The sequence below is a fragment of the Protobothrops mucrosquamatus genome, unplaced genomic scaffold (genome assembly GCF_001527695.2).
Source record: "Protobothrops mucrosquamatus isolate PMUCROS unplaced genomic scaffold, P.Mucros_1.0 scaffold_281, whole genome shotgun sequence".
Classification (NCBI taxonomy): domain Eukaryota; kingdom Metazoa; phylum Chordata; class Lepidosauria; order Squamata; family Viperidae; genus Protobothrops; species Protobothrops mucrosquamatus.
Genome location: NW_015386357.1, coordinates 1,312,918 through 1,339,225, shown reverse-complemented (window position 1 = coordinate 1,339,225; position 26,308 = coordinate 1,312,918). Strand labels below are relative to the sequence as shown.

The following is a 26,308-nucleotide window of genomic DNA, read 5'->3' as shown; positions in this document are numbered from 1 at the left end:
AGCTACATCTAGTCTGCTTAGAGAACTTGCAGTGAATGCAAACTAATTAAAGTGATAATTTTGACTTCATAGACCTCAAAATGATGAAAAGTAGACCTGCTTAAAGCATTTTTCCAATCCAGATGGCTTTGATATAAATACACCAATAGCCAGATTCCTCAACAATATTTTTTTGTCAATTATTGCAGAAAAGTCTGATGTCAGTGGTTTTATTAAGATTTATAAAATGTGCTTAAAAATGTGTGTGCCTGTGTCTGTGCAGATGTATATTCTCTTTTGAGTCAAACTGAAAGATACTGAACTGATGGAAAGTTTGTCCAGTGGAAAGTTAATACTGTATGCAGGAAATATGTATCCTGTGTAATAAACCAAAGCCTAAACTGCATATTTGTAAAGTGCAACACTTCAGCTAGATGGCAGCACATAACCATCTTTTGTTGATTTAGAACAGGGCTTTTCAACCTTTTCACAGACTGTACCATCTTTAGGACATGACAATATTTGAGTACCACCAGTGACTTAGCAAGGTGTAAAAAACTTAACGACAAAAAAAAGGGAAAAAAGTGATAAAGTACACCCACCCAGATGCTCCACATTTGAGAAACTTTTCAGATAGATTTACTATATCTAGTCACTCATTCTGAAAATAGCTGCAGTTTGGGTTTTGACAATACAGATATCCTCAATTACCATCCACATTTGGAACTGGTTACTTGGTCATGAAGTAAGGCAGTAGCTAAGAGATGCCACTGCTGTGCTTATGAACTCTGTTCAGCTTTACAGACCTGCAAAGATTCTAAATGCAAGGATAGGTTGCCCAGTTATTTTTTCCATCAGTTGTTAACTCTGAACAGTTGCTAAATTAGGCAGTCACTAAATGATGACTACTTTTATCAGTAATTTATACCTAATCCCTTTTCTAGTAATGACTACCTTATCACAGAAATATTCATATGTCTAATAATTTAGCTGTTGTGCAACCAACTTCCACGCGCAAGGTGTTCAGTGAGCTGCCTACCAGTCAGAGTTGATTTTTCAATTAAAGCTTCAGACCTTTTACTGATGTGGCTGCCTAGCTACATAGAAGCATCTGCTCCCACCCACAGAACTGCACTGAAGAATTTTACATATTTTATTCAAGTTTAGAGCACCTTTCTAAGTACTTTTCAGAAAGCAATGGATATCCTCCTCAAAACCACCTGATTTACATAGAGATCATTCAGGATTCCATACCCCTCCCTGCTTTTGTCAGAGAGAAGAAGTTCCTACAGAGGATCAATTCTCACAGACAGGCCGACTGCAACCCTCTCAAATTAATGTGATTTCTTGTTGCTAAACTCGAATACCACAGCTACAGATAGGACCATACTGGGTAGATTGAGGGGAAATATACCTCAGCAAATATGATTGGGCAGAGATTCCCATTTCATCTTAAGGCAACAATAAAAAAAGAATAAAACATACTGTTTTATTGAAATAAAAAATTCTGGACCATGAGCAAACTCTGAGCCTTAGCAGTAACTCAGCAATAGTTAATAAAACAGGAAAGGCAACAGGGTACTTCTGAAGAATCCAGATATCTTTCCAGGGTTTCTACAAGTCCATTTTTCAAGACAAAAATGACCAGTCCATAATTAGAGATGACTCCCAGCACCTTTGCATTCCCAAGAGATTAGCAGCCTATTTTCCCCATTTTAATCCTTAGAACCTCCACTTTTCCCCCACAAAAGGCCACCAAAAGCCACATCCAATGGAACCCCTCTGTCTCCCAAACAAAAAAAGATTTCCCTATCCCTTCTCAGCCTGATATCTGGGAACAAGGAAGCCCTCCATTTGAAGCTTTCTAAACTTCCTTCATCCAGATTTGGGAAATAAACTTTGGCTGCCCTAATATTTACCCCAAACTAACCCGAATTCCAGAAATGTAGTTTTACAGCTGATTGGCTGTAGCTGCGCACGCTGATCCTGGGCTGCTCAGCTCACTTGCTCGCGCTTCGCTGGAAAACATGCTGCTTGCTAACTTAGCAGAAGCGCAAGGATCAGCACTGGGCTACAGCTGAGCCGCGCTTATGGGCTGCTTAGCAGAAGCGCTGCTCAGCTGTAGCTGCGCTCCTGGGCTCTTGCCCAGCTCACTCACTCGCTAACTCAACCTTCGCCTGAAAACACATGCTTGCTAAACATGCCGTTTGCTTGCTCGCCCCTCCCCCCAAAACATGCCACTTGCTCACTTACCCTTCCTCCGAGAACAGGCCGCTCGCTCACTGTTCCTCGGAAAACAGGCCACTCGCTCTGTCTCCTCACTGCTTCGGTAAGAAAAGCCTCTTCTCGGTCTGCCCCTTTTATACCTTCTCTTCTTCCGCCCTCCTCTTCCGGGTGCACCGGAAGCTCCAATTACCATGTCGCCACATGGCAGATCCTGGGGATTCTGCCAAGCCCTGCAGCTCCAGCTGATCTAATCCAGGTCTGTGCTGCTCCGCTTTAACTGGTTCCCTCCGCTACTACAATTAGCTAGGGCTCATGTACCACCAACCAGGTGCTAAAGTACCACTGGTGGTACACATACCACCAGTTGAAAAGCCCTGATTTTAGAAGACTAGAAAGAAGTAAAACTCTACTGAAGGTCATTTTCATTTGCTAAAAATATTTTTTAAGAGAATTTATATGGCTGCCAGCTTGTTTTCAGTGACTTTGGGCGGCTTATAGAAAATAAAAACCCAATATACAAAAGTAAAAATAATAAAGTGATTTTTTAATTTGAAAGCCTTTAGATACTGAGTTTCTAAAACTAAAAAATAGCCAGTGTAAGTGAATTTATAAGTAACCCAGTATCAATACACAATGTTGCATAGATACAGAACAAAGCTTCAGTATTGCTTCAGCAATATACAACAAATTTTTGCCTAAGCAGCTGTGATTTATAGGTATTTTTAACTGAATAAATCAGGTGGGGGCTATGTATTTTTCCACTTTCTATAAAGGACAAAATTCACATTTTATCTTTCAGTTAAAAATGACAGGTTTTTAAAAATAAAATTTTAGTTTGCCAAAGATTAGACTAAATAATCACTAAATGCTAAACAGTTAAAAACAAGGTATCCCAACTGTGGACACTATCCACAGTAACTTACTACATACATACATACATACATACATACATACATACATACATACATACTCTGACGTGTCTGTCCTTGTCTAAATAGTTGGTTATTTTGTTAAAGTGAATTATCCATAATACAGATGACAAATTTTATAATTTAGATGATAATTCACTGTAAGGACATGTACTGTAATATCAAAATGTGTTGACGTGCCTTCTCCCCACTTGTTTCATTGGATGGGAAAGTGGGTAAGGATATTATATCTGCATTCAGCAAAACATGGTTACAGTTCTTTCTCTGATTAGGAGCCCTGTTGGGCTAGGTCAGTGATGGCAAGCTTTTTAGAGACTGAGTGCCCAAACTGCAATCCAAAACCCACTTATGCATCGTCGGGTGCCGGGTGGGTGTGGCCCATTGGGTGGGCATGGCTGCGGTGGTAACGGCAGACTGGGTGGGACTAAAAAGTTCAATCAATCAATTCCAGCTTTGCAAGATCTTTTTTTTTCCCGCGAGAAGTTAAAATTGAGTAATTGATTGAACCTTTTTTTTTTTGCACACGGCGGTGGAGGCCTAAAGCGAAAAGGTTTTATAAAACCCAGCTGAAGGCCTAGGACTGGGGCAACAGCACGTATGCCCACAGAGAGGGCTCTGAGTGCCGCCTCTGGCACCCATGCCATAGGTTCGCCACCACTGGGCTAGGTAGATAGCCTATGACTAATATAGAAGTTTGAATGTCTATACAAACCAGTAATTCCTCAGTAATTTAGATGTTTAGATTAGATAAAAACTTTTCTGAAGATAGATATACATATGTGTGGGTGGGTGTTCACTGACTCCACTTTTGTTTTAATTTTCTTTATTGAGGCCTGACATAGAAACAGTTATTGGATACTCCATAAAATAATTAGCTGATAGTGTAATTCTTTACTCACAATTATGCATGCTTTCAAGTCTAGGGCCTAATCATAGTGGAAGAGGTTTAGTTGGTTTTGTTAATGCTGAAATTCTTAACATATTGTCCATCAATACCTGTGTGCTCACAAATACATTCCTCGGGGCTTGATGAATTCCTTGCACCATTTGAGATTGGTGTTGTAACAAAAAGTGTGGATCTGTTGGAATGCATGTGATTCATACAGGCCTTGTTTTTGGAGTAACTTTTTTGTAGCCTTTTAGCTTAGTTGTATTTCATCACTGAAAATACCTTTCATGAAATCTGTCTTGTATGAAGGGTTATAGGGCAAATTATCACAATGTCTTAATTTGTCAGCTTCCCCTCTCCCCCCCCCCCCCCCGGTTTGGAACCCTGATCTGGAAAATTAAGATTTTCTTTCCCTCCTTTAATCTGAAGGAGGAAGTGAATAGGAACAGAAGGTGCAATTAAGATCAATATGAGCTTAGCAAAGAGCTTCAGACATTACATATTTTTTCCATGTCAGTAAACCTAATATTATTCCTTCTAACAATAAATTTGAATATTTTAATGTCTGACAAATACTGTATTGGAATAACTTTTAATAAAAGAAATATAAATCTTACTTTAAAAGATATGGTCTTCTTGAAACTCTGAAATAGTGGACAGAGAAAGTTTCATGTCTGAGAAAAAAAGAAAGCCTGAGGTTTTCGATGGCTGTTTATTCTGGTTGATGTATTAGAAGTTGGCTTGTTTCATTACTGGGTACAGCTATTAAAGAGGCTGTTTTGATTCAAAATCTAGATAAGTTGGAAAAAATGTTCTAGGAAGCCAAGGGAAAGATTTATTCATCTCTACTAAATTGTGTTATAATGTGACATTAAAGAGAGCTATTTTACTTTCTAATATAAATGGATTATATATTAGCGATGTAATGATCAAACTTACTGAAACAGTATTATGTCAATAAGTGCAATTTAATTACCTTAATTGTTAATTAATCTATTTAAATAATTGTTAATCTATTTTCCTTTCATCAGTTTTTGGAATGTTAATACTCTTTTTTTTTAAGTTTTGGGCCTACTTCATTTATAACAGAATTTTGTATTGTAGAATTGATGAAATCTCATAGTCACACTTAGAATTCATATTACTTCAGAAAACATTAGGAGTGGAATATAATTCTATAATATTTTAATTCTACAGACTATGAGAAGACAGCGAAATGAAGTTGTTGTGGAATTAAGAAAGGTAAGCTTTAACAATCACATATTTTCAAAATTAACATTGGCTCAGTCCAGTACAATACTGGTGGCACTATCCTCATAAATATGAGAAATTTCTCTTCTTCTGTTTAATGTTCACCACTCTGATGTTCATAATGTCTATAATTAGTTAAAATGAAGGGATTCACAAATAAAAACATACACAAAGAGATTTTTAAAAATGGATCAAAACAGCAAGATCACAATTTAAAACATTGTAAGTATTCACTATGCAAACAATGGAAGCACTATTGTATGCTAGTTACAACCTGCCCTGCCTGCACAACAGCTTAAAAAATGAATATGACAATGAAGCAACAACAGTGAATTAAGTTCATTGAGCCTATGAACAATAAAAGGACAGCAAAAAATATAATTGGATTGAAATTTCTTCTTAATTCACATGGACATTTTTTGCATTTGGTGACCTGAAAGTTTAGACAGCATTACAGCACTAGTCATGCATGTTCATGTTGCACTTTTTTGCATTTCAGAAAAGTGTTATAATTGATAATATGCTGTATATTATTGTATTTTATTATGTGTGCCACACTTAAATATAGATAATTATAAAAACTTCTGTGCATTTTGTTCTTTGCTTTTATTTTATATTGAGAAAGTTTTTTTAATGTACAAATTTTAATATGTTTACAAAAAAATGGGAAAGCATTTTCCAAATATTTCCAGAAGGTAATTTTATAATTTATATTTAAAAGAACAAAAGAGATGAGCATCTGTTAAAAAGAAGAAATGTACCTCATGAAGATATCTGTGAAGATTCTGATATAGATGGTGACTTGAGAGTGGTAAGAATAAGTACAATATACAGTAGTCACATTTGTTTTCTTTTGTTTTTTAAAGAAACCATTTCTAACACTATTATCTCTATAACAGCAAAATACATCATTGGAGGCAATAGTTCAGGTAAATATCTGCTTCCATTTTTTTAATTCAATGAAGTTGTTCATATTTTAAGAGTTCTGATTACAAAATTAATTAATGGGTTTATTTTTTAGAATGCCTCAAGTGACAACCAGGGAATCCAGTTAAGTGCAGTACAAGCTGCAAGGTAAGCTGCTACTTTAATCATTTGAATTGGTAAGTTTCTGATTGTAATAAAGTTTATTAACGGAAATTGTGGTTGTTCTTTGATTCTACAGCTTCTCTTAATATGAAAAGCTAAATTTCTTTAGTAAATTTATTTTTATGATTAAACACCATCACAAAATGTCCCCCACTCTCCCTCTCTCTCCCTCCCTCCCTCCCCCCTCATAATATTTCATCTTTGTATCAATACTAAGATGGTAAATATTTGAAATGTTGGATAACTACTATCAGTTCTTTTTGAGGTAATAATTTTGGATCTAAGTATTTATTGAAAGGCCATATGGAAGAAACTAAAGCCAGAATGAAAATTTGATCTAATACTGTATGTTTTTAAATAGAAAACTACTCTCCAGTGATCGCAATCCACCAATTGATGATTTAATAAAGTCTGGAATATTACCTATATTAGTGCATTGTCTGGAAAGAGATGATAAGTGAGTATGTACTTTAACAGCAGATTTTTAAAAATAGAAGCAGATATTTGAAAATACTGGAATGAAAACTAAATCCTTGTATCTATTTAAATTTGTTTAAATATTATCTTTAGCCCATCTTTACAATTTGAAGCAGCATGGGCCCTGACAAATATTGCATCTGGAACCTCTGAACAAACACAGGCTGTAGTTCAATCCAGTAAGTTAATTATTACTAATGCATTTCTGTATACACATTAACTTGTGCAAAACCTGTTTAAATAGAACTATGTGCATTCCGAGTTTTGTTTTAAGAATATACTAGTATATATAATTCTTTTAACTCCAGACGTGGGAAACCTGCATCTCATGTGGGTTGAAATTTTCCCTGGCCTCTACATGGTTTATATTTCCCATCCTTCTTGTCTCTTTTTCTCTAATTGCTTATGAAGAAGTAGAGTGCTCTGATTAAGACATCACCATGTATTTCTGTGCTGAACAAGTAGAATGTTTCTACTTGTTTCTCACAGCCTCTGTAAAGCCACAGGGGAGAAGAGAATATTCTAAAAACATATAAAAGTATTAAAATGTAGACAGATTATTGGGTGTTTTTTTAAAGGAAGTAAATGTGAGCCTATACATGGCGTCTCTCTTATCTTTCCATTGAAAGAATGCATTTTTGCAATTTTATACTTATAGACCAAAATATCTGCTTTTCTTCAGTATAATTCAAATATATTAAGAAGTAATGGAATCCTTGGATTAAATCATTATGTTAATGTGTTATAATATATCACAGTGTGATTAAGAAGAAAAACTTAAGCTATTCCCCAAAGCACCTGAGGACAGGACAAGAAGTAATGGATGGAAACTAATCAAGGAGAGAAGCAACATAGAACTAAGAAGAAATTTCCTGACAGTTAGAACAATTAATCAGTGGAACAACTTGCCTCCAGAAGTTGTGACTGCTCCAACACTGAAAGTTTTTAAGAAGAGATTGGACAACCATTTGTCTGAAATGGTATAGGGTTTCCTGCCTAAGCAGGGGGTTGGACTAGAAGACCTTCAAGTTCCCTTCCAACTCTGTTATTCTATATTCTAACTGTAGAAAATCTTGGTTTCGTTGGATATGCTGTTCTATAGTATAGCCATAGAAAGCAACTTGCAAGCTTTTCCTTCTGTTTTAGACTTAGGTGATACTTGTTATCATGTCTAACCTCAATGAACTTACAGTTCATGAAACTGGCTTATTTTTATCAAACGTAAATAAAATAAATTATAATTAAGGATTCAAATATCTTCAGCTAGGTATTCTGAAGTAGGGCAATTATTGGAGGAAATGGAAGAGAGGGCAAAGCTGTGGGTCAGCTTATTAAGAGTATGGTTTAGCAAATTGATTTACATTTAACTTTCAAAACAATATTGAAGGTTTGTTTAATTAATATGAGATTGACTTAGTTGAGATTAAATAATCTGACTTTTTAAAATTGGATTCCTCACTTAAATGCTACTTTGGATCTTGAATTTTCTTTTTAAAAATTTGCAGTCAAATATTTCATTCTGTCTTCATGTATTATTTTTAACATTGAAAATAGTTGCATCAGATATGAAATATAAGTATAATCTTTAGCTTATGTAAAACATTTCATTTTTAATCTATAATACATAGAGGTTTGATTTTCTAAAAATGTTTTCAGAATTAGAAATCCTGCCTAGTATAAATGCCTAGTATAAATGCCTTGTTCTTAATTTATATAATTGGTTTTGATTAATGAATAATAATTTGTCTAATGAGGAGTATGTTTGGTGTGGAACTTATTATCTTCTAGTTTTTGCTAAACTCTATTAGGATCTCTATTGGCTGCTGAGAATTTTAATTCTGTTAACATATAATGGCCCAGAGGTATCCAGCCACTACTTTATGTCAGTTATGATTTTTTTTCCAAACTGCTTTTGAACAAGTTAGTTAAAGCATATTAAATATGGTTGTATAAAGACAGTGTATTAAAATCTTTTTTTACTGAATAATGCATGGCCAGCAAAAAGGTCTGTGTGCTTTTTAAGTAAAAAAAGTGATGAAAATATTTTTAATGAAAACAAATATAGCCAGCTTGATATATACTGGTGAGTATGATGGGCTCTCCCCTCTTCTTACTTCCATTTAAGTTTCTGGAGAATTGTATATTGATTTTAGAAAATCTGCATATTCCATAATGTAACTGTCCAGAAACAAATGTTGCAGTACTGAATAGAATTGATTCTTCCAACAATAGGAGTACAGGTAGTCCTTGACTTAACAACAGTTCCTTTAGTGACTGTTCAAAGTTACAGTGGCACAAAAAAAGTGACTTATGATCATTTTTCACACAACTATTGCAGCATCCCCCTGGTCATGTGATCAAATTTTAGATGTTTGGCAACTGACTCATATTTATGATGGTTGCAATATCCCAAGGTCATGTGATAAGCAAAGTCAATGCAGGAGCCAGATTCACTTAACATCCGTATTACTAACTTAACAACTGCAGCGATTCACTTAAGAATTGTGGCAAGAAACATCATCAAATGTGGCAAAATTCACATAACAACTGTCTTGGTTGGGCTCAACTGTTGTTGTAAGTCAAGGATTTTCTGTATTGTTTTAGATCGTGGCAGCTCAGAAATTGAGGCTTTGGATTTCATTATCCATCAGCTTAAAGTCATATACTAAGAGTATGTTTTTGTGCTTTGAAACAATTCAGTAATTTATGACTTTCTTTTGCAGATGCTGTCCCACTCTTTTTGAGGTTGCTGCATTCACCCCATCAAAATGTTTGTGAACAAGCAGTATGGGCTTTAGGCAATATCATAGGTTTGTTATATTTTATATAAAAAAAATGCTGATTCCGTCACTTAACATTTAATAACTTGCCAGGCTTGCACTGCAATATTAATATTAGTTTTTTTCTCAGAAATATTTTGTACATAATCTTTTTTCGCCATTTCTTCAAAAGTATCTTTTAGTGATATGCATGGATGTTCTGATAAAATTACATGGAAGAATGTAACATGAATTACTTGGTTCATGGTGTGTCAGATACAAACAACCAGATCCACATGTGAAGAGTTCAAGCTTGCTACTTTATTATATTCTGCCTGTTATACAGGAATCTTCCCAGATGCCAGCCTCAGCTGAAATTTTTATGGAGCTTAAAGGGGGTCATTTCTGGACCTCTTGTGGCTTCGCAAGGATTCGAGGATAATTCCATACTTGAGGCCTCCCCCCTGCCCAGCTGGGTGCTTCCCAACATGGAGTGCTTCATTTTAAAATATTCATAGACTATCCACTATCTAGAGCAATGGTCCACAAATCAGTCCAGTTATCCCTTTTCCTGGTATGAAATACAGGCAGTCCTCGATTTGCAACAGTTAATTTAGTGACTGTTTGGAGTTACAACAGCACTGAAAAATGTGATTTGTAACCATTTTTCACAAGACCATTGCAGTATCTCCATAATCACATGATTAAAATTCGGATGCTTGGCAACTGACTCGCATGTCCTGGGATAACATGATTCACTTTTGTGACCTTCTGACAAGCAAAGTCAATGGAGAAATCAGATTCACTTAGCAACCATGTTACTAAGTTAACAGCTGCAATGGTTCACTTAATAACTGTGGCAAGAAAGGTCACAAAATGGGGCAAAACTCACTTAACTGTCTCACTTAGCAACAGAAATTTTGGGTTCAATTGTGGTTGTTAAGTCAAGGACTACTGTAATGTTATTACCTCTTCCTCACAAAAAAACCCCCAGAATTTCTTGTTTTACGCAAGCATTTTGATAGCAGCAATCCCAAGCTGGATCCCTCAATTCACAAACAAGCAAATATAGAAATAGAAAAGAGCCATTTTAGTGTGGTAGTTAAGGAGACTGAGTAGTAGGCCTTCCTTAGACATGAAAACTGGCTAATGACTTTGGCCCAGTCATCAGCCCAATCCACCTCATAGTGTTGTGGGAAAAATCGGAGGCAGGAGTATGTTTGTTGCCATGAATATTACGAAATATATAATGATAAGAGCAACTTCTCAGTGGAATAGATTTATAAGATTAGGCTTTTCTTCCCTGCATATAGGGAAATGGTAGTCTTTAGATTGCTAGCCTAAAAGACAAGCATTTCTAATAGCCTATTAGAATTATCCTCCTTTGCATAGAGAGCTTTGAAAATATCTACAAATATTTTTACTAATATATTACAAATGTTTCAATATTTATACAGGTGATGGGCCACAATGTAGAGATTATGTCATTAGTCTTGGAGTGGTGAAGCCATTGCTGTCATTCATCAGCCCATCTATTCCAATAACTTTCTTAAGAAATGTAACTTGGGTAATGGTCAACCTATGCCGTCACAAAGACCCACCTCCACCAATGGAAACCATTCAAGAGGTAATCTACTTGCTTCTTAGAAATTAATCAGTTTAGGTCTCCCTGCACAGTTTTAAATTTTGAACCCTTTTTTTGTTTCTTCTAGATCCTCCCAGCATTGTGTGTCTTAATTCATCACACAGATGTAAATGTGAGTAATAAAATATTCTGTATGGTATCTTTAAAGGCAAAATACACAACCTTATCAGAATTGGTTTAACTACATTGCCTTGCTTTGCTTTAACTTTAACTTTTAATTTAGATCAACTTTACTTTACTTTACTTTACTTGGCAGATGGGTGGTACAAAAATGTGAAATACACATGCACATATGTACATTTATACATATGTTCATAAATGAGATTTAATATTGCAATATAACAAAAGACAATGTTGTGAGAATAGCAAGAAGTTAAGTTTGATACATATTTTATAATTAGTTCATGGTTAGAAATTGAAGTTAAAATGAATCTTGGGGAAGGAGGATTCTAAAAGGATTCTAAGCAACAAGTGTAGAAGACAGTAAAGTAAAATGGGCAGAACCGTGATAAAGGACAAGAGAGCTAATGATGAATATGAATGATTAGCAGTTATAGCATAGTACTTGATTGATGGAATTCTTTATGGACTGGAAGCATATTTATATGCTTTTCCCCTCACTATTATTGAGCTATACACTAAGGTGTAGGTGTAAGTTAAATTTTATAGAAAGACATAGACAATATTAAGTAGAATAAAACATAGCAATCAAATCTCATTGTTTTCTTGCTTGTGAAGTTGTGATGCATTTTTTCCCTTCTAATTAGATATTGGTAGATACAGTCTGGGCCCTCTCATACCTAACGGATTCAGGCAATGAACAGATTCAGATGGTGATAGATTCTGGGATAGTTCCTCATCTGGTTCCTCTTCTCAGCCATCAGGAAGTTAAAGTACAAGTAAGTATTCTGCAAGCTTCCTTTCTTTAAATAGGGTTTTTAGGGAAAGCACTGCATTAGAAATTAATATATGAAATCTTTTGAATGATTATTTTATCAAAATGAGAGGTGTAAAGTATTCTGATATGAATAGACTGTTTTTATTGTGAAATGGCATTTCATACAAATGAACTGAACAATACTTTAGACTCTGTCCTTAGAATTTGAATACCAAATTATCTATTTCCCTGGATAATACTTTGAAATTTTTATTTCTGGAATCTTTTCACTGATAGCATTCAGCTTACAGTCAGTAACTTAAATCTGGTGAAGGGATGAAATTTAAGGCATAATATTTTCAATGAATCACTAATCCTTTCCCTTTTAACGTATTATTTGACCATCAGGTTTGAATTATTTTTTTTCCTAGACTGCAGCACTGAGAGCTGTAGGCAATATTGTTACTGGCACTGATGAACAAACCCAGGTAGTTCTGAATTGTGAAGCTCTTTCACATTTTCCTGCTCTGTTGACACACCCCAAAGAAAAAATTAATAAGGTATGTAAATATGTACAACACTATTACCTATTACATATTATTGATAAGAAATTAATTAATTGATCTTTTGACTCCATGTGAATACTGCTATGTTCACATTTTACTGACTCTTGGAAATGATGAAATGGAGGTTAAAATGTAGAAGGATGAATGTGAATAGGAGAGCATGATTGTTTTATTCAGAATGGGAAAGAAGAAAAAAAATGTTTGAGTGAAAGAAAATGTGTGTGGTGCATTTGTGTATTTAGGACCAAATAATGATGCAAGCTGTGGACACTGAAAAGAATTGCTGATTTTGGAGTGCATCTGAGGCAGTTGCTAAGTCATAGGGCCTTTGTGCAACATTGCCTGTGATTAAAGCCCAAAACATGTTCACAGTTTGTATCTAGAAATTGTAAACCTCTGACATATTCTTTTTGTCATATAAATGAATATGTAATCTGCTCCAAGAGTCCAGTTTAATGATTTTTAAAATACCAAAAAATTATTTTTATTCATAAAGAATAAGCAGTTTTTTAAAAGTGTTAAAAGCACATTTTATAGAAGTTTCAATTTATTATACTTAGAAGTTATACTATTTTTTTTTTAAAAAAAAGCTTTGACAAAACAGTCTTTTATTTATTTAGACATGTCATTTAATTTAAAAATGGCCTTTCTAGGGCAGCAAAAAAGAGTAAATACAATTATAGACTTTAAATGTTAAAATTCAAAAAGTGAAATATAACTTAAAGAACTATATTGTACATATTGATTTTATTTAATGTATTATAGTTTTTTAATATCTTCAAATACCCCAACATCCAGTGAGATTTGAGACTATAGATCCATTGAACAAATAAATGTATGTAGACTACCAATCTTATTGAATTTGAAATGGATCATCATCAGGACTTGACCTTTTTCATTGATCTTAGATGGATTCATGTGGGCATAGTTTGCTTTACATATTCGGACTATGAATTGGTTTGGAAACATGTCAGTAATACACAGCTATCATAGAATTAATGTAGTATGCTTGATTAATCCACCAAACCCCCAAGCAATTGTATTTTGCATCAGTTGAACTGTCCTAATGGTCTAACAGGGCCAGATTGATTACATTTAGTAGCATAATCTGCATGTAATTAATGCATGTATGATCAAAGAAAATCCATATCCATTAGTTAGTGTTAGTATATCAATCTAAGGGGTGAACATTGCCATCCCAGTTTGCACAGATAGTACAAGAAGATCATAATTTCAGAAGAACCCCCAAGTTCAGGGGTAGGCAACCTTGGCTCTTTTATGACTCGTGGACTTCAACTCCTAGAATTCCTGAGCCAGCATGGCTCAGCATGGCTGGCTCAGGAATTCTAGGAGTTGAAGTCCACGAGTCATAAAAGAGCCAAAGTTGCCTACCCCTGCCCAAGTTCAAATTGTAATCTTATGTACCACAGCATGCACCTCATTAGCTAGATCTATCATTTTATTCCCACAGTACCTCTAGCTTTCTGTAGATTAGTGTTCAGTTCATCCATATCCATTCCAAAATTCCTGGCTTCAGAACATGAGTTGATATTTACCATTAAACTTATAAGGCCAGCTCCCAGCTCAATGTAATATAAATTGGTTGCAACAACTCAGCAAACCTGTATTCAGTAGGTTACCCAAAACTGCTTACCCTTTATGATAACTTTGATGCAAAATTTCTTAACTACCATCATAGTCATGAAATAACCCAGAATATATATTATTTAAATATATTTGTTTAAAAGTCTTTTCTGTTCATGGGCTCAAGTTTTTAATCCAGTGAACTTTTAATGCAGTTCAGCATTGCATTATAACAAACCCTGGTGGCTTAGTTTGCTCAATATTAACTGTAGTGTCTGTTTAATCTTCATACTAAACCAATCAAGCTACTTTATAAGTTACCATAATATATGAAGCCAGCCCATTATATCATTGTCTTGAAGTCCTATGGAGATTTGTACTTTGGTCAACAGTTTGGAAATTATCACTACAGTGGCTTGATAATACTTGTAAATCATTCTCTAAACATAGTGCAAAAGCTGGAGGCTACCAGACTTCAGGTAATATGTTTCATTTTTAATAACTGATCTATAATAATGTGCTCTCATATAGATTTTGGTCTATATATGTAGCATGTTCAAAATCACTACTATAAGCACCAAGATTAAAACCAATGAGAAGGGAATCAACCCTTTAGAATTGTGATTAACCTTAGGCTCATTTCATTATTAAATATGATGAGCTGAACATTGTAAAATGTTACAACTTCATAAAGGTTTTTGCAAATTCATGAATTACATGGCTGCCCATTTCAGGTGCCTCTGAAGGGTATACAAGGATTAAAAACAAAAGGCCATGATTTATACAACTAATGCCCAAGGGGAAACAATAACTCACACTTCCCTCCCCCACCCACAAATACTTAATAAAACGCTTAATACAAATGTTATAATTTATTATTTCATATTTATACCTGACTTTAAAATCAGTTCAGTGGGATAATCCAGCATAGTTATTGGTTATAGGTAAAGGTATATATTGTATAATTTAGTTCTTATCCTATTTAAATAGAACTCATCTTGGAAGCAGACGTATGCTGAACAATTTCAACACAATAGGTTAACATGCAAATTAAATGGTACCCAGATTTTATTTTACTGTGTTTATACTGAAAACCACGTAGCCAAGAGTCAAGCCGTACTTTCAGAATTTGTAATATTTCTTTAAGTATTGTTAAACTTTACTTTTTTGTTGCAGGAAGCTGTATGGTTCCTATCTAATATCACTGCAGGAAATCAGCAACAAGTCCAGGCTGTGATAGATGCTAACCTTGTACCAATGATAATACATCTTTTAGATAAGGTTAGACAAACATTTACTTAAATTATTTAGGTGGATGCATATATGTCTGCCTGATAGCTCACTTAACTCAGTAAACTTAGCTTTTTTCTAGCAAGGCAAGTACCAATCCTCAAGCAACCTGCTGATTACATCACTTAAATAATTATAATTCAAAACGTAGAGAATGAAGTTATGTAAGGGATATAGTTGATTAAAGATACTAACATATTTTAAATCCGTGGTAATTTATCTAATGAACAATATATCCATTCCATAAATAGCATTTTTCTTTTTAATAGATTTCTCAGTTGTTGTCTACTACTGCTATATGCTTTGCACAATAATGAAACATTAAAAGTACCAAATTTTACAATGCAAATCAGCATCCCCAGATGCTTTCAAAAGGCAGTCATATGTCAACAAAATTCTGCAGGATGGTCTGGACTAAATGCAGTGTTTCTTTTGGAGAAGATAGTGAGGATCTTTTCATGTACAGAAGTTCTGCTGTCAGCAGTAACCTAACTAAATAGCTCAAAATGTATTTTAGCCATCTTTCTACATTTGTACAGCAAATGCCACAGAAGTCTTGATTTTCCAAATTTGGATGAGGTACCATTTTGTATTTTAGAACAAGTAAAAAGCCGACATTATATTTGCTTCTCAAATTGAAGGCTAAATATCAGGCAATATTTTGGGATATTTGCAGTTTTGATAGCATAATATGGACACTGTTAGAGATTGGGAAGGTCTTCCAACTCACAAAATGGGACTCATAATGCAGTAATTTTAGTACCAAATTTCATGTATGAAAAGTAAAAAATGAATGCAGTGGTGGCATTAAAGCTACTACATATAAATATCAGCAGGCAGTAAGGTCACTCCACTCTCTTAACAGAAATTAGGTTGATATTCTATTCTCTTTCCTGCCATTTTGGTTTTTTCCTTGCATGTCAGCTCCAAGCAGAAATATACGCAGTCACTTGGCCCAATGATCCCTTGCTTTATGAATCAAAGGATTACAAGGATTTGAGGAAATAACTGCCTCCCAAATCAGTGTAGCTAGCTTCTGCTATGGGTAGTTCACTAATAGTTAATAATAGTTTTAAACTTTTATGTAGCCCAACTCTCAACTACTCTAGACAGCTCACAACAATCAAATTACAATAAAATCAGTAAACCATTAAAATTAGAAGATAGCAAGTGCAGTGAAGCAGCAGTTTCTTTTTCACAACGGTCTGGGTAGAAAACCGGATCTTCACAGCACTTTTAACCATTTGGTAGGAATGAGTCAGACAGTTTCTCCCCACTAAACTCATATAACCTCCAGACTCTGAGACAGAATCTTGATAGCTTTACTTGGTTGCCCAGGGAGGAAATATATAATTCAGTATCATAAGCATACTGATGATACTGAACCTCAAATTGGCCGATGACCTTACCCAGCAATTTCATGTAGATGTTGATAAGAAGGGGAGAAAGAGTGGAACTCTGTGGAGTCAGGAATTCAGTCAGTTCAAATGAATATAGTTTTATTGTATGCTAATGCTTTCTACAAGAATCTGAATACTAACCATCAAAGCAAATTGGCGGCAGATTAGATTCAACAGAATTCAAGGTGGGCTAACTTAGATCTCTTGCGGGCATGAAGGCACTCAAGGCTGGTGACGTGTTTGACCCCTCCATTGGGCTCAGCCTGATCATCTCCTACAGTTAATAGTCAAGGTATAGGTAGTCCGTGACTTAGTACCAGTCATAGTAATAGTTCAGAGTTACAACAAATCCCCCAAAAAGGACTTATGACCCAGATTTGAAGCTCCAGTGCCCGCACACAAAAACACCCCAGCACTCACATTACCACATTTTTTTATACTTTGCAATATAGTTTTTCCAGAAACTTGCATTTACTTTCGGTTTCTGGGTAAATATCCCCATAGTGAACAATGGGTTTTTTTTATGACCACAATGTTCACTTTACCACTGGAATTTTTTTTATAAAATTGGCCATGGTCATGTGATGACCCACTTTATGACCACCACAATTTACAACTGAAATTGCATGCTCAGTTACAGTCATAATTCAAGTACTATCTATATCCATTTTGGTTCTGATGCTGGGGAAAAATCAGCCTTTAGAAGACAGGAGATTGGGCGTTAACAAATTAAGTGATATTAAACTAATTTTTAAGTTTGACCCTTAAAAGTCTTCCATTTACCTTATTAAGGAAAGCCTGAAAATAATGTATCAACTTTTTCATATTTTTAGGGTGACTTTGGTACACAAAAGGAAGCTGCTTGGGCTATAAGTAACCTGACAATCAGTGGAAGAAAAGATCAAGTAAGTAATACCTCATACATACTTGAGGTAAGGGAATATGGTAGAATTAAAATGGAAATACAAATGGGAGGCATAGTCCAATTAAAATAAGTTATTTAGGTTCAGTTTGTGTTTTCTTCAGGTGTAATCTGTCTCAGATTGGAATATACAAATTCTTCATTATTGTTTTCCAGTGTTAGCCTGCTGAGAACTGAATTACATAACTGTATTAGATTTGTTTTGGAGACTTTTAAAGTTTATACTCAAAAAAGTCTTTAGAATAGTTTAACTTCTGGTTAACTGAAACAAAAATGTCTCAAAATAGTTTCCAATCTCACATTACTTAAGTTTATATTTCAATTAGAGTCTGATATAAAAATAGATAATAGTACTTTAAGGGTACTCTCAGAATAAACAATATTAAGGTAAATTATCTCATTACAGTTCAATTTGTAATATCTCAGTTTTCTGTAAAGTAATTAAAATCATATATGTATTTTCAATTATTTAATCCAAAAGATTATAAACGGTATTCAATGCACAGAATATTTATTTATAATTTATTGATGCACGGAATGTTTTCCTATGTTCCCTTCTTACTGCAGTGGCCTTCACTCATAGAATAACAGATAGACCTCGCTTAATTACTGCCTTGTTTAGCGAATGTTCGGTTAGATAACACTGAAAGATTAACTATATGACAGTCCTCACACTTATGACCATTGCAGCATCCAGTTGTCACAAGATAGTTTTTGTTAGCTTCTGATAAGCAATAAAGAAGCCAGCAGTAAAATCACATGTTGTGATCGCGTGGTATCTCATTTAACAACTGGGTCGCTTACTAGCTGGTGCCAATTGTTGTCATTAAGCAAGGACTACCTGTAGTGGAAATTGTGTAGATACACTTGTACAGAAAAGTATATTTCTATTTATCAAAGAACTTTGGTTGAAAAAATTGGATTATTTTACATTAAATTAAATTACCATCCTTAAACTTTAAATCAGTAGGAACATGTAATATCTTAAAAATTGTAAATTTCTAAATTCATCAAATGTGTGTTCAGTCTGATAAATAACAATATTTTTTTAAAAAAAGCAGATTTATCATTAAGATCTATGTAATCCCTAGTCAGGGGTCCCCAATCCCTGGGCCATAGACCGGTACCGGGCCGTGGCATGCCAGCAACCGGGCCGCACAAACAAGCAAAGTCTCAGACAGCACACAAAACCACACCCCCTCTGGTCCGCGGAAAAATTTCTCCATGTAATTGGTCCCTGGCGCCCAAAAAGTTGGGGATCTCTGCTGTAGATGATACCTTTCAGGTTAAGAAGAATCTATTCATTTATTGTTTTAAATAGACATACAGCAGGGGTGTCAAACTGCCGGCCCATGGGCCGGACGCGTCACATGGAAGCCGCGCCCACCCCATTGCCGGCAATGGCAAAACCGGCCCGATACGTTGCGCGACATCACATGACATTGCAAGTTTGACATGCCTGACGTATAGTTTTCTGTTTTTAACATTGTCTTAATTTATGGTCCTGATATCATTTATTTTTGTTTTTTAGGTGGCATATCTAATTCAACAAAATGTAATTCCTCCATTTTGCAACTTGTTAACAGTAAAAGATGCTCAGGTCGTGCAAGTAGTGCTGGATGGGCTAAGTAATATATTAAAAATGGCTGATGATGAGGCAGAAACCATAGCCAACCTTATTGAAGAATGTGGAGGTATAATTTAATTGTTTGATTTAATAAAAGATTTGAATTTATACATTTCTATCAGTTTAAATTATTTCATATTTGATATTGATGTTGATATTCTAAAAATATACATATTTATTTATTGAAATATGGTTACAGAAATAATTATGTCCTGAAAATATTTTATTTATAGTTGATTATGAAGTTTTCCTTTGCTTTGCCTATAGGATTGGAGAAAATTGAACAACTACAAAATCATGAAAATGAAGACATCTACAAACTGGCTTATGAGATCATTGATCAATTCTTCTCTTCAGATGATGTAAGTAAATTCTTTTTATGAATATTGAATATGTATACCAAGCTCTCTGTTATGTTTGAAGGGTTGTAATTGGAGGTGCTTTATTTTTTAACCATTTTATTTTTATTTTCTGTTTCTCCAACCTGATGTATGAACAATTATGCAGCTGTTACAGAGAAAGGGGAAGAGAGGTTCGTTCCCCTGATCAAAACTAATCCTGAAAAATTCACAGAATGCTCTTTTAAACTATAGGCATGCACTATGCTTACGATTTTATTTAGGCTTTTCTTTCCTTTACAGCAGGGGTGTCAAACTGCCGGTTGCATCATGCAGAGGCTGCACCCACCCCAGCTCTGGGAATGCAAAAAAAGTCATGATACGTCACAACATGTCACATGACATAGCGAGTTTGACACCTGTTCTTTACAGCATCAGAATGATATGGTCCCAAATGGCAGGGAAGTTTCTGGCACGACTCATGAGGAAGTCGGATAAAAGGGCAAATCTTATAGTAACCGTTTTTCCCATTCAACCATTCTTTGGGAAGTTCACCCCATTGCTGGCATAATTAGCAGGAAGAGAATTGATGTTTTACATTCATTAGAGAGGAAGGGATTACAAGAAAGTAAGTAGCCAGATAGTTGGGAATACACATTGAAAGAAATGTGCTAGCCCCACTGCAAGCCAGAGTGACTTGGAAAGCACACAACAAATTCTAGGGTGAAATTGATTAAGATCTTATCAGTGTCAGGCAGCAAGACCAGTGGTAGGATCAACTAATTAAAGTCACAGTGCTGAGTTTGTTAATTTGTAGTTAGCACATTCAGGGATAAGCTCAGCTGTGGACAAAAGCAACTCCGAAAGAGATCACTTGTCCAGGCAATTTTTCTGGTCTGCAGGTTGGGTGGGCAGCAGGATATGTCAGGCACATGACAACATATACCAGACCTGGACATTTTACTACCCCCAGGCCACATCCGATCCTTTGGCTGTCCCTGTCCCACCAGTATGAGGTCAACTGAAAATTAGAAATCAAACGTTAATGAGTGCGCCACAGGAGGCAGGAGAAGAAGTCAAGTCAGATCTGGCTTACTGTGTGTTCCTTCAGTCAGCTGGCAGCCGCAGGAGGATGAGGAGAGAAAGCATTTTTCTGCGCTTGTGCAGCACTTGCCTGGAGCAGCCTAGGTTGATGGAGTTTGAGGACATCAAATTGGGTTACATAGTTTCAGCTCTTCAGCAGAGTCTGTTCCTCAAATGGCCCCTTGGGAAAATTAATTATCCACCCTTGACATATATTAACAGGCTGTAAAAGCAAACATGCCACACAAAGTTACTTTTTTATCACTATTGTAACTGCAAATTCTTGTTGTCCAAGGCAGGCATTAAATAAGAACTTATCTGTAAATATTGCCAGCAATAAATCTACATCCACAAGCCAAAAGAGAGTTTATAGGATGAAGTCTTTGTTTATTCCTGCAGCAAATGCAGTGTGGTGCCTTATAAATATACAGTATCTAATCCCAGATCTTGCTGTTTTTTTATTTTTTTACAGATAGATGAAGATCCAAGCCTTGTTCCTGAAACAATACAAGGTGGAACATTCGGTTTCAATTCATCTGCCAATGTACCTACAGAAGGGTTCCAGTTCTAGAGTGGTATTTTGGAATTTAGGTACAATGCAGCACTGAATAAAAAAAGGTTTGATCCATCAAGCTTGGCTCATGGGATCCGCTGCTGCATTAAATCGGGAAAGAAAATGTGAAGATTTCATTTGGAATCACAGAAAAGCCCGAATGAAGTCAAGATGGCGAGTGGGTGCGAATGAGAGTGAGTGGCAAAATGTAATGAAAAACTTCACACTGAATGCTTATATAGGTTGTTCAAAGGAAAAGGGCTACAGGTCAAAGAAATTCAGTGCCTGAGGAGGGACATTGATTTAATTAGCGCAATTGTGGGAAAAATGCAGTACTATTCTATCATCAAGCCATGTAAGCATAAAGGAGAATAGGATGCCCATATAAGTCCAAGGAGAATGAGCCCAGGCCTTGCTAATGAAGCACCGTGTGAATGGACAACATTGAGTGAATGTCTGGACTCAGTGCTGTGGGGCCACGTGTGTTTTTCAAATCTAGGGCTCTTTTGCTCATAAAGCAGACTCCTAGTCTTGGAGTGGGGTGTGTACGAGAGTATGGTTGTGATGCTGTATGTGAATGCATGCAAGCTTGATTTGCCTTCAGGGGGCTGATAATAACCCTAGTCAATCATCAAAAGGAGTGCATAAGTGTTATAACACTGGACACACACAAAAAAGACCGGTTTAGCAGCAGACTATGGTTTTACTCCTGCAGCCTGTGTTTTTATTTTATTTTATCCCTTTTCATTTTAGTTATTTTATTTCCTGTATGGCTTATTACTAGTTGCTTGTAAAGTCAGAAAACATTGAGGAAGGCTTCCCTGTGCATTTGCACCAGATGATTGTTCATTACTACGAAAAAAGCTTTCCATATCATCGAAACTATTTTGTGTAGAGTTTTGCATGGAATCCATACATTTCCTTCTTCTAACTATTGTGTTGCAGTACACAAAATTATCATAATACTAGAAAACAATAATGTTTATCATCTTTTCATTTTCAGAGATGACATAAAGCTATTTTTGCATGTGGTAAACTACAGCATAGCTCATTTTTAGATTTTATTGAGTCCTGTAACCAGCTGTTTCTGTTGTGGTAGAATACCGTGCTGTGTTTCAATGTTAATTGTTTTCAACTTTGTTTTCTATGAAAATGATATGGAAACCTCAAAATAAAATTTGGTGCATATGTACTGCTGAAAAGATTGGAGATGTGAATAGATGTACAAATCAAGTCATGGTTTGAACACCGTTGATACCACCTAATCTGTCCAATTGTTCTAGACTTTTATCTTTAGATGTAGACAGCCATGAACAATCTATTTTGAGCCACTTTAGAGAGAACTTTGTATTCTTAACTTGCATGAAAATGCAAGTGTTTTTTGTAATTGGAATAATACCTCAATTTGAGGTTCTGCACACTAAATTAAAGATAACATTACAAATATGTACAAAAAGAAAACTCTTTATAAGGTGGCTCATTGTAGGAAATGCTGTGCCTTCCCCTTTGAGCACAAGTGTTGCATGATCAACAGTTTGCTGTAAGAAAACGTACCAGGTTAGCCACCATTAGCATCTATATCTCTACCTTGTGTTTTTTTTTAAATCAGCTGGTAATTCTGAAATGCAGTAGAATGGATACAAATTATTTTGTGATCATAACTCTTTGTTGGACTAGAGTATTTTTGCAGCATTCCTTGTCATCAGAAACATGGTTAAAAGTTTAAAACTAGATGCAGCAGAAAACTAGCTTGTGAAATTTATCCAAGTAGAATGCAGGCTAGGCTGTCTTGGGGAAAATAAACATTAAAATTTAAAACGATGTTATGTTGGTGTATGTATTTTTGTCTAAAAAAATATTTGCAGCCTGCCCAGTATCATGGTGCAATAATTTCTTATTTCTTCTTCTAATCCCAAACTTCACTTTCCATGTTCTATTTATTTATTTTAAGCAAGGGTAAAATATTTCAGTATTCTGCATTCATCAACTGGAATGAACACATTCAGTCATATCAAAACTTTCTCTGTCATTAATTACTATAATCAATATGCACAAAATAAGTTTTAGAAATATTTGGGATTGTTCAGCTACTTGCCAAATCACAAACACAACTTCAAGATTGCGCATGGCAATTTAGTTGCTCCATTTTTTCTGGCTAGAGATAGATCATATACTGCCAGTGGGGGAGGGAGATGTATTGTTTACATCGGACAAGACCACCCAGGGAATTGATATACACTAAAAAGTTAAAATGGAAGCCAGTTTGGTGTAGGGTTACACTAGGCTAGAAATCCAGAGATCTTGAGTTATAGTTTCACCTTCTCACAAAGCCTGCTGAGTGACCATGGACTAGTCATCCTCTCATCCCTAGAAAGGACGCAGTGGCAAACAACTTCTGAAAAATCTTGCCAGGAAAACTGAGGACTTGTCTAGGCCAGTGATGGCGAACCTTTTAGAGACTGAGTGCCCAAACTGTAACCCAAAACCCACTTATGCATCGTCGGGTGCCGGGTGGGTGTGGCCCATTGGGTGGGTGTGGCCCATTGGGTGGGCGTGGCTGCAGTGGTAACGGCAGACTGGGTAGGACTAAAAAGTTCAATCAATCAATTCCAACTTTGCAAGATCTTTTTTTTCCCGCAAGAAGTTGAAATTGACTGATTGATTGAACCTTTTTTTTTTTTTGCACACGGCGGAAGCCTAAAGTGAAAAGATTTTATAAAACCCAGCTGAAGGCCTAGGACTGGGGTGACGGTGCACGTGCCCACAGAGAGTGCTCTGAGTGCCGCCTCTGGCACCCGTGCCATAGGTTTGCCACCACTGGTCTAGGCAGTCTCTTATAATACAACATGATTGAACTGGGGGGAAAGGGGTTAAAATGGGATAGGTAAAATTATAGCTTAAGAGTGTAACTGCATTTTTTACATTAAAACTAAATTTCTTGCTTAAAACTATATTCTTAATACATGACAGAACTTGGTCTGCTGACTTTATCCCCAAATAGAATGTTTGCAATGATTTTTAAAAGAAAATGAAACGCCATTTGAGGTTACAAAAGCTCATTTTTTCTTTCCAATGTGTAGCAGAAGATGACAAATTTAATTGAAAAGGTTTTTTTACAAGAAAAAATATCTTACTGATGGCTATTTTAAATATTTTTAAAGTGATCTGCCTATTTGTGTTTGCACAGTGCATATTTAAACCCAAGATTCAAAATTAGCTTATTGCTCCATTTTGAATCCACTAATAAAACTTTTGGATCTTAAGTATCTGAAGACCAAGTACTGTATCTGTCAAAGGCAGCTATGTAATTGGTTCATCATCTTCACCTTAGACATAGTACTTAAAAACAAACTACCCTATAATAAATCTCTTAAAAGAAACAAGGTGGTCTAAGACATCTAAGAACAAATATCAACAAAGGGTGGGGGGAGAGGAAGCAAGACTGAAGAATCAGATAAGTTTCAGAACATACAACATCCAGAAAATATATCTAATAAAGGTAAATTGCTTAATAAAATGTAATACAATCTAAAGCTGGAGGTAGTGTATCAGTGTTTAGGTGAGATAGCTGGCTTGCATCAGGATATTTCCTCAACAAATGGCTCAAAGTATGATACTGTGATCTCTGGAAATGATAGTTCTCTATTTTAGAATTGTAGACCAAGTTCCTGTTCTGATCTGAATTTTAACATTAATTCACACAGAAGTACTGAAATAACCTTTGAAAAGTAGCTGGTCTGATTTGAACAAAATTGTTATAGTGGTAGAAATACATTCTTAAAGGTGAAAAATTGTGCAGATCTGAAGACTTTACAACACCTAAACTGATATTGTATATATTTGGGTTTACTCAGCTGAAGTAACAATTAATTGCTAGTTAATATAAAATGCCTGCATTTAGTTTTCCACTGTTTCACAGGACATTTTATCTTTTATTTCCCATTAAGGAATGCCCAGTGAAATTATTTCTCCAATCCAAAGTAAAATATCCTGAAGAATAAATATGGGAAAGGGATATAGTGCTTGAGTCTTGCTTTCCTAACACGTTCAGATTGTTGAGGTTTGTCCAAAAGTATGTGCGCTTTTGGCTTCCAGATTGCCGATCAGAAACTAGGTTTCAGAACTGCAAACAGTCTCTTCATTTTTGCCCTCCACCACTTTAGCTAAATGCTTATTTTCTCTCCGGAATAGCCGCTCCGGCCACCCTCGGCCAGGGTCCTCTTTTGCTTTCTGCTGTCCCCTTCGTTTTTCTAGAGAACATTCGTGGGAAGAAGACGCCTGCAGTTTTCTGCAGTTTTCGCAATCATAGAGCTCCTCTTTCTCTGACGCCATGTCGTCCGTCGAGCTGCTCTGGCGTCCAAATGTGTTCCTCAAAGAGAACGACGCTGCGGAGGTGTCGGTAAATTCTCCCGGTCCAACGCGGCTCGGGAAGAATCTTAACTCCTCCAGCTTTTCCAAATCCCGGGGGATGCGTGGCGGTTCCGCTGGCGCCGGGGTTTTGAAGCTTATGTAAGTGGCGGCGGCTGCCAGGATGCAGGCCAGGAAGGCCAAGAAAAGGCTCTGCCCGGGGCTGATGGATAAATCGTACCCCTCAAATTCCTTCCTGGTGCGGATCCGCCTGCTGATCACCTCCAGGAGGCAGAAACCGAGCGCCGTCGCGCAGGCGATCAACAGCGCCGCGAAGCCGTGGCACGGCGGCGCCCACGAGCGCCACCGCCGCCATCCCAAGAAGTCCAGCGTCAGGGCCAAGGAGCCAATCAGCACGCTCAAGATGCAGGAGAAAGCGATGGCCAACATGAGGGGAGCCCCTTTCGGGCCCAGCAG

General features: G+C 36.1%; 1 protein-coding gene and 1 non-coding gene across 2 annotated transcripts in view; both read left to right on the top strand.

The window, feature by feature from the left end:
• KPNA4 (karyopherin subunit alpha 4) overlaps positions 1 to 23,297 on the top strand; it is a 29,490-nt gene extending 6,193 nt beyond the window's left edge. Inside the window, exons 2-17 of the mRNA XM_015831837.1 lie at positions 5,221 to 5,265; positions 5,996 to 6,085; positions 6,174 to 6,203; positions 6,296 to 6,348; positions 6,725 to 6,820; positions 6,934 to 7,019; positions 9,564 to 9,650; positions 11,057 to 11,226; positions 11,312 to 11,356; positions 12,012 to 12,143; positions 12,553 to 12,681; positions 15,448 to 15,552; positions 17,795 to 17,866; positions 19,415 to 19,577; positions 19,778 to 19,872; positions 21,404 to 23,297. Of these exons, the coding sequence (XP_015687323.1) occupies positions 5,221 to 5,265; positions 5,996 to 6,085; positions 6,174 to 6,203; positions 6,296 to 6,348; positions 6,725 to 6,820; positions 6,934 to 7,019; positions 9,564 to 9,650; positions 11,057 to 11,226; positions 11,312 to 11,356; positions 12,012 to 12,143; positions 12,553 to 12,681; positions 15,448 to 15,552; positions 17,795 to 17,866; positions 19,415 to 19,577; positions 19,778 to 19,872; positions 21,404 to 21,502 (1,497 nt within the window). The 3' untranslated portion in view covers positions 21,503 to 23,297. The remainder of the gene's footprint in view (positions 1 to 5,220; positions 5,266 to 5,995; positions 6,086 to 6,173; positions 6,204 to 6,295; positions 6,349 to 6,724; positions 6,821 to 6,933; positions 7,020 to 9,563; positions 9,651 to 11,056; positions 11,227 to 11,311; positions 11,357 to 12,011; positions 12,144 to 12,552; positions 12,682 to 15,447; positions 15,553 to 17,794; positions 17,867 to 19,414; positions 19,578 to 19,777; positions 19,873 to 21,403) is intronic.
• LOC114923925 lies at positions 12,793 to 13,130 on the top strand. The gene has a single exon (XR_003810738.1).
• Positions 23,298 to 26,308: the final 3,011 nt, after the last annotated feature.